Below are 15746 nucleotides of genomic sequence, written 5' to 3'. Positions count from 1 at the left end.
ACTCAACTGCATAATAGATATAGTTCAGAAGGGACCACAGAACATCTGCTCCAAGCATCATCACAAATAACAGGCCTTAAACACAGATCCCGGCATTCTCAGGCAGACTTACAACCATAATAAAAAAGCGAAACCCACCAACAGCAAACTGCACAAGCCGCAAGGTGGGATTAGGAGGGACCAAGCATTGACCTAGGTCTAAACCTGCTCTATTTATTGCTCTATTTATAAGCATCCCATCCCACGGCCTCTTGCCCATGCTGGGTCCCTATATGCAGACACAGAGTTTCTTTCAGGCATAAGCTAATTAGATCCTCTACACTTGTATTCCCAAGCACATGGAAAGAAATGTGAGACCAAATTCCAAGATAGAAAAAAGGATCTGTAGAGAGTATCTTAAAACTGGTGGGTGAATATTTTAAAAAATTTTTGTCACCACAGACATTGAATAACAAACAATGTTGTTACTTTTCACCTTGTAGTACTCACCAGAGACACTGAGGTCCTCAAAGACACTGTTGTTAACAACTACACAGCATACCAAGGTCTTGGAAGAGAAGATTGAAACAAGGAATGTCCTCTATCTTCAGGAAAGCCTCTGAAATGCAAGGGAAAGCTGTTTAGGATTGGCAGAGAATTGGAGGAGAGGCAAAAAAGACAAAGGGGCTAAGAGGGAAAGTCCACGACCAAGGAAATTGCTAAAACCAAATTATCAAAGCAGACCAGGAGATTAGTGTTTTAAAGAACACTCCTTGAAAGCTATTGTACAACATCCACCTCTTTCCGCTTTGGGATCCAGCATACCTGTATCAAGAATAAAGTCCATTAGTCTCAGCTTCCAAGGCTCTGTAGAGCTCACCTTTCTGAACAGCAGTTTACCACAAGACCTTCCCACAGCACGTCTTTCTATCCTGGCAACAAAACCAGCAGCCTGGAAAAGCTGGAGGGTCTCTGAACCTTGTTCCCAAACGTTATGATGGAACCACATGACTCCAATGTCTAAGATTCCTCAGTGGTCACAAAGAGTTGATCACAGTCATTATGAGTTATTGCAGAAACCCCAAACCTCAAAGTTTAGCAGCTAAGTATCTCATTTTCTTTAGTTAAAACCCCTAAAGCCTGCACTGTTTACAAACTATTTATGCATTTCCACTTCTAGGAAGACAAACAGTTTTCCAGTTTTTAGGGTGCTTTAATTTAGTTCATAGTTCCTTTATTGTGAAATCCTATTCTTCACTGTTTTTAAAAACTATAAAGGATCTACAAATCATGTGTAATAGAATCCATATGCACACGAAGAACTCCCCTGGAAGGCCAAAGCACTAAATTGCCCATAAATGGAAAGCACAAATTCTGCAAACTTATAAATTCATGGAGGCCACAAAAAAAACCCCAGACAATACACATCTCCCTCACCAGCATCCATGAAGGACTCAGTATTACTTTGAAATCCAGCCACCATTCTATGAACAAATAACGAAAGCAAACTAAAAATGCATTACAAATACTGACCTTTCCACTCACTGAACCAACATGCACGGTCAAGTAGTTTTCATCCAAAAGTGTACAGGACATGCAAAACCAGCACCACACCAGAAAAGAACAAACCAAAATAAACACCAGCCTGCACAGCTCAGCAGGTCATGTCACTGCAAATGTTCCTGTGCATCAACTAGCTTTGATAAAAAAAAAAAAAAAACAACAAAAAAACCAACAACCAGAGTCAGGCCAGAATCAGTGACTTCCCTCAAAGCAGGTGCCCAGAGCAATTCTGAGAGCATACCTGCAGTGATGGCTCTTTGATAAATAGATCAAAACATACCAAAAATCTCAATGAAACTGTCATAAGAAGCCTGTCTCCCTTCTCACCACTGCTGGTTACCACACGTCTGCAAGCACAGTTGCATCCTAACAACTGATATTAGTTCCAAATGCCCCCAAACAGAATAAAGCTTCCTCCTGAAACAATTATTCTGAATCCTCATCTTCCTCATCCACTTCTGTATCCATAGTTTCCTCTTGCAGCTGTAGCTATGAGTGCAAAACTGCAGCCAGAATTTTTCAGTAGTGCTAAAACTGACTTGAAAGCGGCCACTTCTCCCTGGCATTCTCTTCTGGCTCACTGGGCTCTTCCCAACTCAGATATTCACTTATTCTCTAGCACAGCACTTACATGTGAGTCATTATGAAGGTCTTCTTCCTGATCTTCAAAGACTTGTACAGGACTAGGTAAGGTCGCCTCAGGTAAGCACAGGGAAGAGCTCCAGCTCATCAGGATACACACCAGCAGCTGTTAGAACCATGAAATTGGCAGCTTATGCTCCAGAATGGAGGCAAAAATTCTGCAACACCAGGACTTAACTAATGGAGCTCACTTCCAGAAAATATTAATGCAATTTACCACTTCCAAAAAAAAGTAGGTTTAGATTAATGTCTTCAGATGGACTCACACTCCCTCAAGCTTCTGTCTCCCTGATACAAGAAAAGTCAGTGACATACTGGAGCAAATCCAACCAATACAATGTGGTTAGTGGCTGGAGAATGTGACAAGAGCTGGATTTGTTCAGCCTGAAGAAGACAAAGCTAAAGAAGGACCTCACTTGCTATCTACAACTACCTAATGGGTGGTGGAGAGGATGGTGCCGCACTTTTCTCAGAAATGCCCAACAAAAGGACAAGAAGTAATAGACAAAAGTCACAGCAAGGGAAATTCTGACTAAATATAGGGGAAAAAGTCTTCACAAGATAAGTTATCAAACAAAGCTCTGAGGAATACGATCAAACTTTGAAATCAGCCCTGTTTCAAGCAAGCAACTGGACCATGTGGCCTCCAAAGATCCCTTCTCCTAAATTGCTTTATAAGTCTGTAATATTTTTCCTACAGAATGAAGAAGAGAAGGAAATAAAGAAGTGGTAGCGAGGTTAACTACAGTCCTGAAATAGAATGTATGACCCTAAATCACTTTGGTTCTATTTGCAATGCATCATGCTACAAAGCATCTAATAGATCTACTGGGCACTTCACAACAGTATGTGTAAAAACTAGCTAGCATCTCAGATGCAATATAAATATAAAATTGCAGCATCCATCCAGGCTAATTAACACGCATGCATATTGCTGTGCTGATACTGCTTCACTGCCTACCATTTTGAAGCCAGCTTGCTGAATTGAAGATATGCTCTGAGTTGCTCTGTGCCTCAGAATTTAATTTATATAATGAGAATGATCATTCTGCCTTGTCTATTTAGATTGCAAACAATTCAGGGGCAGAGGTCCTCTTTTATTATACATGAATGTAACACCTTGGGGTCCAGAGCCTGAACTCAGGGTCATGCAGTGTGGTCTCACAAATAACATTTCCAATAATAACAATATCATAAGCAGACGGCCCAAGAGGATTAGATTTTCTCTTCCATCCAATCTTTCATAGCAAAAAATGGATTAAAAAATGTAAGTAGATCTATCTTTCAAACTGAACAGAACAGTACTGGAATCACATCTATAAACAGTTAACTAATTATTCCAGCTCTGTCATTTCCTTGCCAATGAAGTTATAGAAGGAAGACAGTGACTTTGAGAAACTTTGTATTTACAGTGCAGCACATTTACTGCTTTCTCCAATAAAACTCTTTTCTCTATAGTTTCGGTATTTATTCTGCTTGGTGAAGAAATGTCACTGGCAAGACATATTGGAAGCAGTTCAAACAACAGGAGAAAACCAAACAAACCGCAAATATTAGCTACAAGCTTCTGATTAGTCTTTCGATGATTTTGGAAAATGTAACTGTGGAAAAGAAATTAACTGGCATTCTCAATCCTCCAGATAAATGAATCAAGGGAGCTGGGTAATGGATTCAGAAAATTAAGGCCATATTTGTTTTCCTTCATTCTGCATGTGCAATTATAACACTATTTAATGAGTTTCTAGAACCTCCGGACCAAAATGATCTGAAGTTACAACTGAAAGAAAGATCAGCATGCAGAGAGGCAGGTTGCACACATACCAGGATGGCTACAAGTAGGACAGCACAGAAAGATTGTAAAAAGTTTGGGGTTTTTTTGCATGATACTCCAGCAACAGCTTTAACTCTAATTAAAGTGAGTGTCAACAGATTGACGACAGCCACTGAAAATTTCAGGCTTTTTACATTCATCTCTAAGACAAACACAAACACTAATCCTTCCTGTGTTCAGCTCCTCGTGAGGGCTGATCCAGCATTTGGCCTTCAGGTCTCCTACAGCAAGGCAAGGCTGCATCAGCTGTTCTAGTTTTTGCACCTATGGAGTCAAGGTGGCTGAATCCTGGAGAACTATTTAGGCTTAAACTGACCCTCAAATGGAAAAAAACCCAGCTAATCCTTCCTAGTGAAGTAGGACAGTATTTTTATCTTTTTTTCTTCTAAATTAAGGCCTTATCTGAGACAAAACAGAAGGCCAAAACCATTGCAGCCTTTCAGTGAGAATGTAGACACCACAGGACCTTCAATACAATTCTACCTCACAAATTAACTTAATTTGTTATGGATTAAGATCATCACCCACTAGCTCTGTTTCAGCCTACACAGAAAGCTATAGGTGAACCACTTAAAAAAAGCAGGTGGATAGCAGCACAATGTTACCACCGCCTAACTTTTATTATCAGGTTTGTGTTACAACATATTCAGCAATAATTTGTTTATATCATGAGGGGAGACGTAGGGAGACCCTGTCAGGTTTAACAAAAATAACATTTCTATGTAAGACCAAGTAAAAGGTGATTTGTTACGAGAGTTTCCAAATACAGCTGGGAGGCAGCTCTCTTCAGATACTTCTGACATTGTCCCACAATCATCCCTAAAGTAGAACAGCTCTACCAGTGAACAGCAACAGCAAAACTATTCTTGCAGTCCGGCCATCAGAATTGTTATCATCATACACACCCATACATCAAGCAAAATTTGATTCAGAGAGAGCCCTCACGATCTTTCTTAATCAATATTCTCAACCGTGGTTTAATAGCTTGAATAGATACTAGAATCTATGTGATTCAGAAGCAACTAATTTTGATATACTTTATGAAATTTGCTGTCTAGTGCACTTCCCAAAATAAATGTTGCTCAGAGTTTGACCCTGTCTACACTGTCAACCAACCAGTTTCAATACAGGGTTACGACCAGCTCACACTGTTCCAAGCTCCTTTACAATAATAAACTATTTTCCCAGTGCAGATTTAAGTTTAAGTGACCTTCAAAATTGTCAAGATGGGATAAATATATATCTGCTAAAACATGACTATCCTTTTTTCTTCTTCAAGTCACAGTGGGCTTTCAAACAAGAGCGATCTAACTGAGTATGCACGCTGCAGTAAAGAGCGTTTAGCCATGTGAGAAGTACCTAAGTTATCTGTTATGCTTGGTACAAATGATAAAAATCTCACTTCAAAAATACAAATTTACCTCATCATATAAAAAAGAAGGTACTAATAAGACACGTCTTCGAAAACAAATACATTTAATGCCTATGAAAGAGAAAGACTGGCATAATTTGGAAGCTGAATGTTGACTTACAGATGGAAAGACCTATTAGATCATTCATTCCCTCTCTTTGCCAAGACAGGAATGTTTCATCAAGAACATTTCATACTCTTCTGCCGAGTCTAATTTTCATAACATAACTACTGGAGTTTCTATCATTTTCCTTAAGATTCTATTCCACATAAACCCAACTCAAGCTCAGGAAATAATCCTTCTTCAAAACACCACTGAAAACTTGATTACTTTATAAAGAAAGTACAGGAGACTGGCGTATACATATGGGAATATTAAGTCACAAAACAGTTGTTTGAGACAGAGAGGGCATTCAGTGGTGGGAAGGATGTGGGTAGGAAGCATGTAAGTCTAGAAAGGTCTATCAGTGGGCTGATCATTGATAAATCTGCTGGTTATAACAGACATACATGTAATGACTATGCAATCAATCCTTGGCATTCATCTATCCATAACTACGTCCTATCCGAGTACTTCAGTTAGACTCATAAAGCAAGAGTCATTTATCTATTTTAGGCACTTTAGGATGGAATGAATCATGCCCTAAAAGTATCTATTTCTCACCACTGACTTTTAAGTGAATCAGTAAGCAGGGTCTGACTTAGACAACTATGGTGTATAAGCCTAGAGATACGTTGGAGAACGGAGGCTCAACTCTGTTGCCCAATGGGAGCTTGGGTACCGCTTTCACGTAGGCAGACATATGTATATATCTCAACAGACAAATGTTAATTTGTGAGATGAATCCCACCCCTACAATTAAACAAGAAATTTGCCTTATTCTCTGTCACCATGTTTGCATAACCACTCTGTATGTGCTTTCCTTCCTAATTCCTCAACTATTTTGCGTCCACATTGTGAAAGCCAGAAAAAAACATTGAGCCCAACAGTCTTGCTGGGAGCAAGAATGAAGTAGCCTTCTGAAAAGATTTGGTTCTCTTCTTCCCACCCCAATGAACCACAAGAGTCTCTCTCTAAACCACAAAAGGGAAGGTTTCAGAGATTAACTCTGCCAGCTCTACTCCCCCAAACTTGCTGGACTGCTATGTTAGAATTGCATGGTATTTGCCTTTCTATTACAGAAGAGAGAGAGGTCCATGAACCACAAACATCAAGAGGACTGTTGACAACACTTCTGCAAAACTGATGGATAGCTCAGGCTGCAACAATATGATGGAGCATTTCTGGTGGCTTCCCTGAGATCCAGGGGGATTTCAGAGAATTGAAGGTCACATGTCAGAGGACACTCTGCAGTCAGTCATATACTTAACTAACTTTGGAAAGTTGCCCTCTGGCAGTATATCACAGAGTGTGGAAGCAAGTTCACAGAATATGTGAACTTCTACAAGAAGCTGCAGAACTTTTGTCTGTACTCTGGCAGTGTCTCCGCCATCATATGTGTCCCCATACTAGATACCTCTAATTAGACAGATCAAGCTAGCCTGTTACATGTGGCCCAGGCAATTACTGCAGAAAGGTAAGACTATGGCACTGCAAGTATAAAAGAAATAGTCTTAGAAAAAAGCTGTGACTTTCCTGCCTGAAGTCTCCTTAGTTTGAGTATAGCCTGCACAGAAAAAAAAAAGGGCCTTACCTTTACATAATAATTTGCATATTTTTTTTAATTAACCAAACTTCTTAACAGTTTTCTTAAATATATTTCTGAAAAAAATACAGTCTTCCCTTAGATATTTCCCACTTTGCATGACATACACCTAAAAACATGCTAGCTAGCGCATTAAATCCCATTCTGAGAGCAGTAACAGCACACAGGCATATCACTGTCAAAAGAATGCTGATTTACATAGTGTGATCAGTAGATCAGCTCTGACAGATTACATATTTTGTATCTTTATTAACTGTGCATCATTTTACATTCTGTTCCAGTTAGCTTGTGACAAATAACTATTTTTTAAAATCAGATCTCAAGGCAAAGAAATGTCAATGTGGAAAAATAAATACATTGCTCAAGCTTCTTGAAAGTACTGAACTAAATGACACATCAACTTAAATTGGTGAAATCATGGTGAGTAGCTTTAAATAGAAATATTTTTGAAGTAAAAATACCACAAAGCATTCAACATTTTATAAAGCTGAGTTAAATTAGTATTAGAAAAATTATTACTCTTACATTTTTATTACATATTGAGCTGGATCTGTCTTCCTCTGAAGTCATCAGGAATATTAACATCAATTTAATTAACTTGAAGCAAGATTTAGCCTGGAAAAAGTTATTTTACCATGAATAAAGGAGAAAATGAAGTCTGAATCTCAGCTTTTCCAGCAAGACACTGAACTCAGATTCAGAGATATTTAGGTACCGATCTCCCACTAGACAAGAAACAGGCTGGTAAATATATTTAAGAAGCTGGAGACCATTAACTCTGATCCATACTGAACACAAGATGTATTCACCATATCCCAAGACAGGTGAAAAGTATGTATAGCAATGTGGGGAAACAGCAATGTAAAATCAGTATTATAATAAAGAGTAGCTCAGCCTCTGCAATGATGTGGGCTGGACTAATTTTCTAACATTCATTATGAACCATGGAAACTCATGGCCGGCCACTAACTAACAGTTATGTATAGCTTGGTCAGTGGTGTTCAGTTTTTGACTTTGTATGCTATTTCTAACCACCATCTCCTCCAAAGAAACAGAGACTGGCCAGCTGGAATTTGCAGGACAGAGTCAGACAAGGTGCCACCAGCTGAAAAATCTTGTTTAAACCACAGGTGACATTCTGATCTGAGTTATACCAAAGTTAATCAGAGGCACAGAGATGCTAATAGGATCAGAATCTATCTCACTATCAGTGCAAAGGCTGGTTGCTCACTGGAGTGTCTCAGATTACTAACAGATTACTTTCTTGGGTCTCAACGGAAAACTGTAGTATTGCCAGGACAGTTTTCAATTACCGGCCTTTATTCTGAGTGTGTGCTATATTGATCTGTGCATGCCAGGGTGACACTTTCCCCCCCCCCAAAAAAAAAAAAAAGCTAATTGAATGAGGGGAGCTTGTTTTTTCCACTCTATTTTTATCCTGTTTTTAAAAAATGAGGCTGTGGCAAACAGAATTCCATTGTCTCTTTCATTCACCTTGTGCCTGCATTTGGAATTTGCTTTGATCCCAAGTATAACTTGTTTAAAAACTGTTTCCCATTGTATATTTTACATATCTTCCACTATTTACATATTTTTTTAAAGATAAACTCTGAAAGGTAATCTTATTTCAAATTAGGTTTGTCATATATGGTGTTTATGGAGGTACTATGTGAGGATCCTGTTCTCACAGAATTTTCTTACCCACATTATTGTCTCCCACTGAAAAAAATCCACAGAACAAGCCATGGGAGGAAACCTCCCCTGTGATCTTCAAATGTTATCCCAAATGGAGCCTGAGGTTCAAACTCAATTGCTACAGAATAGGCCTTGTGGTGTATCCAAACCCTGCAGATTTCAAGGAACACTGAACCTTAAAGATTTTTTAAAAGGCCACAGCAAACTCGTTAAAGGTTTTGTGTCTCCCCATGAGGCTTACTTCTCAGTGGGCCTCATCCCACATTCACTGAAATTGTATTACAAACATTACTTGTAGTCAGAGATCTCTGAACCTCCTTTGCTTGCCTTATCTGCTAAGCACCTTTATTGATTGGCTTCATATTTTCAAAAAAATTCTGCCACAGAATGTAAAGATGTTGTGTGATAGGACACAAGAGGTGAATTATTCTGGTGAACTAAAGGTGCTATAGTTTTTTGGGGAAAAAACTTAACACTGGAAAAAGCAATAATCAGCTGTGAATACATCATGCCTCACTGCCTCACCACCTCACTACTATGCCAGTGGAACTTTGTGGATGTTGTCGTTTTTATAGCTAAGTATCTTAGATATCTAGATTAACTAGAAATAAACATAAGTACATCAGAAGAAGTCATATTTCCTAATGCTTTCAGAGCTAGATGAAAACCCCACTGTCGCTCTGCTAGAAAATATTTTTCAAGACCTCAGCGCTTGTGAGATGTCCTTAATTCCAAAATTGAGGATGGTTCTGTTACTGGCAAATCTCATAGATTCAGCCTTGTATCACTCTCTGATAATGTCACAGACACTGCTGAAGAACAGATGCATGCTATGAGAGATGATGAAATGAAAAAAAATAGCAAGGAAAGTCCAATCTTCCCCACGAGTAGTTCATGATCTCAAGATGTCTGCATAGCAGGCAGAACACACACTATCCTTAGTGAAACATCTGAGCATTTCAGTCTTACTGAGGCAGAAGTTTCTGCATCCAAAACACATTTTAGGTTGCTAGAATCCAGCTGCAACATAGTTTTGTTACAATATTTAAAGCACTATTCAGAATGTAGATGAGATGGCTGTGCTATAGAATAGCTTTATCAGTTTCAGTAAAATACATCCAGAAGACAGCAAAGCAGCAAAGCACTAATATTTTAAAACAAAACAAAAATATCTTATACAGACTCTCCAAATGTGGAGCTGTTGGGATTGTATTTTAATGTAATCTATTAATTATAACTACTATGAGTAAAAAGCTACCACTAATATATGACATAATAATCCTGCTACCACTTTGAGGAAGTACAGAATAGTCAGAGCTTCTAGTGAAACAGCGATGGCAGTGTGGCATCTTAAGCATAGCCTGGGCATCTGTGTCAGCAATGGGTAAGGTAAAATCATTAAAAAACATGGTTTCACTGCAAGCACAGACATGGACCAAAAATTCAGGAGTCTTGCATAAAAAGGAATCTTCCAACCTGCATATTTAACTTTTTAGTTTTTACCTATTCCAGTCATCACTGTTGGCTTGTCATTGAATATAAAAAAGTCTTCATTTTGAATGTAATCTTCATGAAATAATGCACAACAAACCAAGTTAGCTGTGAATGAGAATATAATATGATTACTTCACATAAATTTGGGAGTTCTTTAGTGGTATTCACCCTCCTCAGTAAACATATCTGGAAAAAGGATACTAAAAAAATTCTTACAACAGAGGTCCAACTGCCTTCAACAAGACATCTGTTTTTCCCAGGTAGTACTATAAAAATATATATTTAGTATAAGTCAGCCAAAGTTGCAGAATGTGTACAGTTAAATCTTACATCTTTAACCACAGTGATTATATTGATAGTTTGTAAACCTCTGCCCAGGTCTAATTTATGAACTTTTTTTTTTTTTTAATGTAAATAGCAAAAGACACAACTTACATCAAAGCAGAAAGGAGATGCTGGCAAAACAGGAACTACAAAAAGATGCTGAAGATGGCATTCAGTATACCTGTAAATAAGCTTTTAATGCCATCTTAGACAGTCTAGGGTCTATTTAGGGATCATCTCTGTTGCCAGCTGCCACTCCAGAATAGCACTACTCTTCTCTAAGTCCTATGCTGTATATGCCAGCCCAGTGTGGCTGTCTTAGATATCCTAGGCTGTTGAAAACAGTAATGGTGGTACTCTGACAATTTATGTTCAGCGATACGCAAGCTCCGTCCAAGCCCAGAGAAGGATGCGCTGAGGAGGGAAGAAAGGAACCACCTGAGGCAGGCCACCTGAACCAGCTCTGGTCCTGAAACAATACAGTTGAACCAAACTGGTGTATCCTCATAGGGCCTTACAGTGGTGCATGAGTTTACTCGTTGGGTCTTTGTCAACTCAAGGATCTTTGCATGATGTTATATTACATATTGCAGAAACTGAAGAGTTTAAGGAAAAAGGAAAAATTTGGCTTCCTTTTTGCATTTTGGCTATATAATGAGGGAACAGTCCTCAGATACAGGTGGCTGGAAAGACCAAGAAAGAAATCAGTATATATTTGTAGCTAGGAAATCTGTCCCATACAATGAACACTAATCAGCTGTCTTTCCTTCTAGACTATTTTCTTTTTTTAAAAAATCTCACCTTCCTTCATTCTCTTGTAACTGCTAACAGAACAGAGTATGATTTCCCTTTTCTGCTTTCCATTCATATCCACCTAGGATCTTGTATCTTTCAAAGATGCTGTCCATCAGAGATTGCAATCTACCTTGTACAGTTCTTAGGTATGTTTAAATCTTTTATTCTTCAAAGGCTGGCTGAAAGAAGTGTCAGGTCATTATTTCAGGCTGTAGCTTGATACTTAGGCTTAACAGCATATAATCTCTCTCCAGCCTTCACCAAAGATCTTCACTCACTGAAGGTCAAGGTATTAGAGTGTTATTTTTAAATACACTCCCAGCAGTGAAGATTTAAAAATAGACTTCTACGAAAACGTACAGTAATTGGTTAAACCTTGTTAGCCATCACATGAAGATCGTAACTCCTCCCAGGAAAAGACATAGCAAAAGCAGCTTTGACATGGATTTATACTTAGAAGAGCATCTGCAGGCTTACTGGGATGGAGTTCACAATATAGGCTCTTGGACTACTAGCAGAAAAACTCAATTTGATTCTGGAAAGGAAGGGAAAGAAATACAAGAAAAAATTTTCCTCATCGTAATCTGCAAGTGAATTCCATGGATCCTTTACTTTGGAACAACCACGAGTAGACAGAAAGCTTACAAAGATGGAGCTGGGAAAGGCAAAGCTGCTAAGAACCGGCCTCAATGCTTTGTATCAGGCCATCCACCCGATGCATGGAATTGCCTGGACAGATGGGAAGCAAGTGATACTGACTGCTTTATACTACCATAATGGAAAGCTAAAGTTTGGAGACTCAAGTGTTGTTGGTCAGTTTGAACATGTTCATGGGCTTTACTGGGGCCCATGTTGCTCTACAGATAGCCCAGCTCTGCTCGCTGTTCAGCATAAAAAGCATGTTAGCATTTGGCAGCTGGGCTACAGCACTGCAGAGAAGAACAAACTCTTGATTTCTCAGACTTGTGAAGTTGGTGAGCCATTCCCCCTGCTTTCTCAGGGCTGTGTCTGGCATCCAAAGAAGGAGGTCTTGGCTGTGCTTACAAAAAGAGATGCTTCAGTCTTGCATGCTGTTCGTACTGACAATACTAGAGTTAAGGCAGATATCAAAAGCAGTGGGCTTATCCACTGTGCTTGCTGGACTAAGGATGGTAATCGTTTAGTAGTTGCTATAGGCAGTGCCCTGCATTCCTACATATGGGATGACACTCAGAAAACTCTAAATACCTGCTCCTTTTGCCCAGTCTTTGATGTGGGAGGTTATATCTGTGCTATAGAAGCCACATTGGACTTCCAAATTGCTGTAGCCACTGAACTTCCTTTAGATAATATCTGTGGTCTGAATGCGGGCATTGCATTTGATATACCATCTGGTACAGAAACTGGGTCTTTAATCTCACAGTCTGCTCTGGTGCTTGGTGATGAGGAATACTCCATGGACCTGCGAAGAAAGTCCACAGATTCAGATAGATCAGGTGTTGATTCAGTTGCTTCTTCTTCATCAGGTCCTGTGGATTTAACCCATATCCTTACAAACCACCGTCGGTCTGATCCCAGTCCTCTTATTACTCTGAGACGCAAAGACTCTGTAGCAACAAATGGTCAAGATTCTTCTCACTTGATCTTGGTGACTTTTGAGAGGAAGGTAACCACCACCAGGAAAGTCACCATCCCAGGTATTTTGGTTCCTGATATTATGGCTTTTGACCTTAAAGCTCAGATTGTGGCAGTAGCCTCTAATACTTCTAACCTTGTTTTGGTGTATTCAGTAACCTCTTCCTGCATGCCTCATATTCAACAAATCCAGCTGGAAAAAAATGAAAGACCAAAGGGTCTATGTTTTTTGACAGATAAACTCCTATTGATTCTGATTGGCAAGCAAAAGTTCCCTGAGCCTAGTCTTGTTCCATCCTCAAGTTCAGACAGGTATGTAATGCGTCTGATGATCAAAGAATTGATGCTGGAAGAAGATTCTTCAGCATTGCCTGAGAATAAGCAGAATATGTTTTATAACTTTGAACCCTCTGTTAATATACCTGGAAAAAGAAAGTTCTTTGAAAATCTTGCTACAGAAGACCAGCCTCAAAGCAGGGAGCTGTTAATACCCAGAAGCACAGTTATTCAATCTCCTAGTGGCAGGAGAAGACTCATTGAAGAAGTAAACAGCCCTAGTTATGAGCAGAGCATTTCAACAAGTGTGAGGGACCTGGATGAAAAAAGGTTCCCAGGTGATCCCTCAGTGGCCTTAGAAACATTGGATGCTGAACCTACCAATCGTTCAGTGTCTCTTCTTGGTTTTGGAACACCTACCAGGCTTTCCAGCAGACCAAATTCCCCTAAAGTGCAGTTCAATGTGATCCAAGAAACATCAAGTTCTCCTACAAACAACAATTTGCCAAGTGAAAGAGGAATGAGTCACATATCTAGAAATTTAGAGAGACTTTGTGGCAGCTTCAGTGAGTTACAACTGAGTCTTTCTGAAATAACAGACTTCGCTAAAAATGGGAGGAGGATATCTTTAGCCTATCCATGTTCACAGGAACCGCCTGTCGTTCATATCACTTACCAGGTAACTTTTTTGTCAGCTTAAAAATATTGTGATACCACACTGAATCTTTAAACAATCTTGTATTCACTTAGCTTTAAATCAAGAGGATGCAGTTTACTTCTTATCAACCAATGAGAAATGTAACCTGAGTTTGGAATCAAGCTTAATCTTAAAATGGTATTATGATTTGTCATTGAAACAATAACTCAGGATGATGTGGTAACTTAGAGGATACTTCACATGGGAGATCTGTGTCTGTTCTTCTTTGATTATGCACAACTGTCTTAGATAATAACTGATTATGTGTGCATCTATCAAAGAGAGAGAACAGAGGCAAACAGTTATTGATGTATAAAAGGTTTATATGTTAATGTAGAGATAAGCCTATGAGTAGGGTGGTACAGTAGCCCACCAGAAACATAATAAATTCAAAGCTAAGCTCAAATCCAAAGTTTGAAGATTTGAAGATCCAAGGCTAGACTCGCATGAAGACCGAAACAAAGTAATGACTCTCAGTTTCTGGAAAATTCAGATGTGCATGACAGTTGGCTTATTTCTGCTTTAATTTCTCACCACTTAACTTCACAGAGCTGGACATACTCAATTTTTGAAACATATTACCCCTTTAAATTTTCTAGAAAATAAAATAATCCATCAATATGCAATTATTATTTCATTAAATAAACAGACAAATGTCAAATCATCATGTTCCTATCCCACCCTTGTTTTGGCAAAATTCCTACTGTTTTCAATAAGAATTTCAACCAAGGAATGAAAGTTGGGTAATTATTTCTTAGCATTTTTCACAGTAATACTAACATTATACTGCAATATTTTTGGTCATGCTGAAGCTAGTGGTATTGCCGCTAAAACTGGGGTCCCTTTCAGGATGTAGATGCCAATTATAAATGTATTCTTATCTACTGCAACATACGCAGCTTTGTGTCAAAGTAATCCATTACATTGTGATGCTGCTGAAGTATGTACTTCTCAAACAAGTCTGACTTCCTTTAACTTTAAAGGAATCCATACAGACATCTAAGCACTCCTCTTTTAAACACTCATTAAGGGAATGGTGACTCAATTCAATCATATTCACTACTTTTTAGTTATTGTTTATTTGGCATTTAAGGAGATTCTAGTATGTTAGTTACTCTGGATAAATGCAAAGCTTTTGATCTGAGTTAGTCAATAATTTAACTTGAATACATTACACAAATTCTGGTGAAAAAAGCAATATCTATTTTAAATAATTTAGGATTTTATTTTCCAAGAAGCAAGCCCTTCTGTTCTCCAGCATGTTCAAATTAATTCTGATTGCTTAACATAAATCCACTTATTTATTTAGCAAGCAGCCCTATCTCTTGGATTCAATTGGATTAACCTTTCTAAAGAGAAGTTTTGTTTCTGACACGTAACATTAATCTAAGATTTGAAGTCACTGTGCACGTTTGCTTGCACAAGCAGGAAGAATTAATTATCCTGGTTTTTATCTTTGGAAGCAAAAAAAAAAAAAGTATTAGTGCTTCTAAAATACTGCTAGACTAACTACATTCAGAAAGGAAGACTCTTATTTATCTGAACAGGTTAGTTTCACATTGAGCCAGCAGAAAGCACTGCTAGTACCACAGTATAATGACTCAGAAAAAGTGCCATTTAATGGCTTTTCGATGCACATAGCTTTTCTGCGTCTCAACTAATGCCTTGCACAGTTCAGCCTCTCTTCTGAAATCTAACAGGATCACAGCATGATGCCAA

At 38.6% G+C, this 15746-nt stretch overlaps 2 protein-coding genes across 4 annotated transcripts in view; one reads left to right on the top strand and one right to left on the bottom strand.

Annotated features, from left to right (window-relative positions):
- Window positions 1-1923, bottom strand: part of FKBP1B (FKBP prolyl isomerase 1B) — a 51690-nt gene extending 49767 nt beyond the window's left edge. Inside the window, exons 1-2 of one of the 3 annotated variants that reach the window (XM_080388532.1) lie at window positions 1823-1923; window positions 490-598 (exon numbers count right to left, since the gene is read on the bottom strand). The gene's annotated coding sequence lies outside the window, so the exon portion shown is untranslated. Of the gene's footprint in view, window positions 1-489; window positions 599-1512 lie in introns of all 3 variants that reach the window. The other 2 variants (XM_080388531.1, XM_080388530.1) reach the window with 2 other exon arrangements.
- Window positions 1924-2064: 141 nt separating this feature from the next.
- LOC308064280 (WD repeat and coiled-coil-containing protein-like) overlaps window positions 2065-15746 on the top strand; it is a 36384-nt gene continuing 22702 nt past the window's right edge. Inside the window, exon 1 of the mRNA XM_080388513.1 lies at window positions 2065-14009. Within this exon, the coding sequence (XP_080244639.1) occupies window positions 12090-14009 (1920 nt within the window). The 5' untranslated portion in view covers window positions 2065-12089. The remainder of the gene's footprint in view (window positions 14010-15746) is intronic.

This window comes from Falco punctatus (assembly GCF_963210335.1).
Source record: "Falco punctatus genome assembly, chromosome: 5".
NCBI lineage: Eukaryota > Metazoa > Chordata > Aves > Falconiformes > Falconidae > Falco > Falco punctatus.
This window is presented reverse-complemented; position numbering and strand designations above follow the sequence as displayed.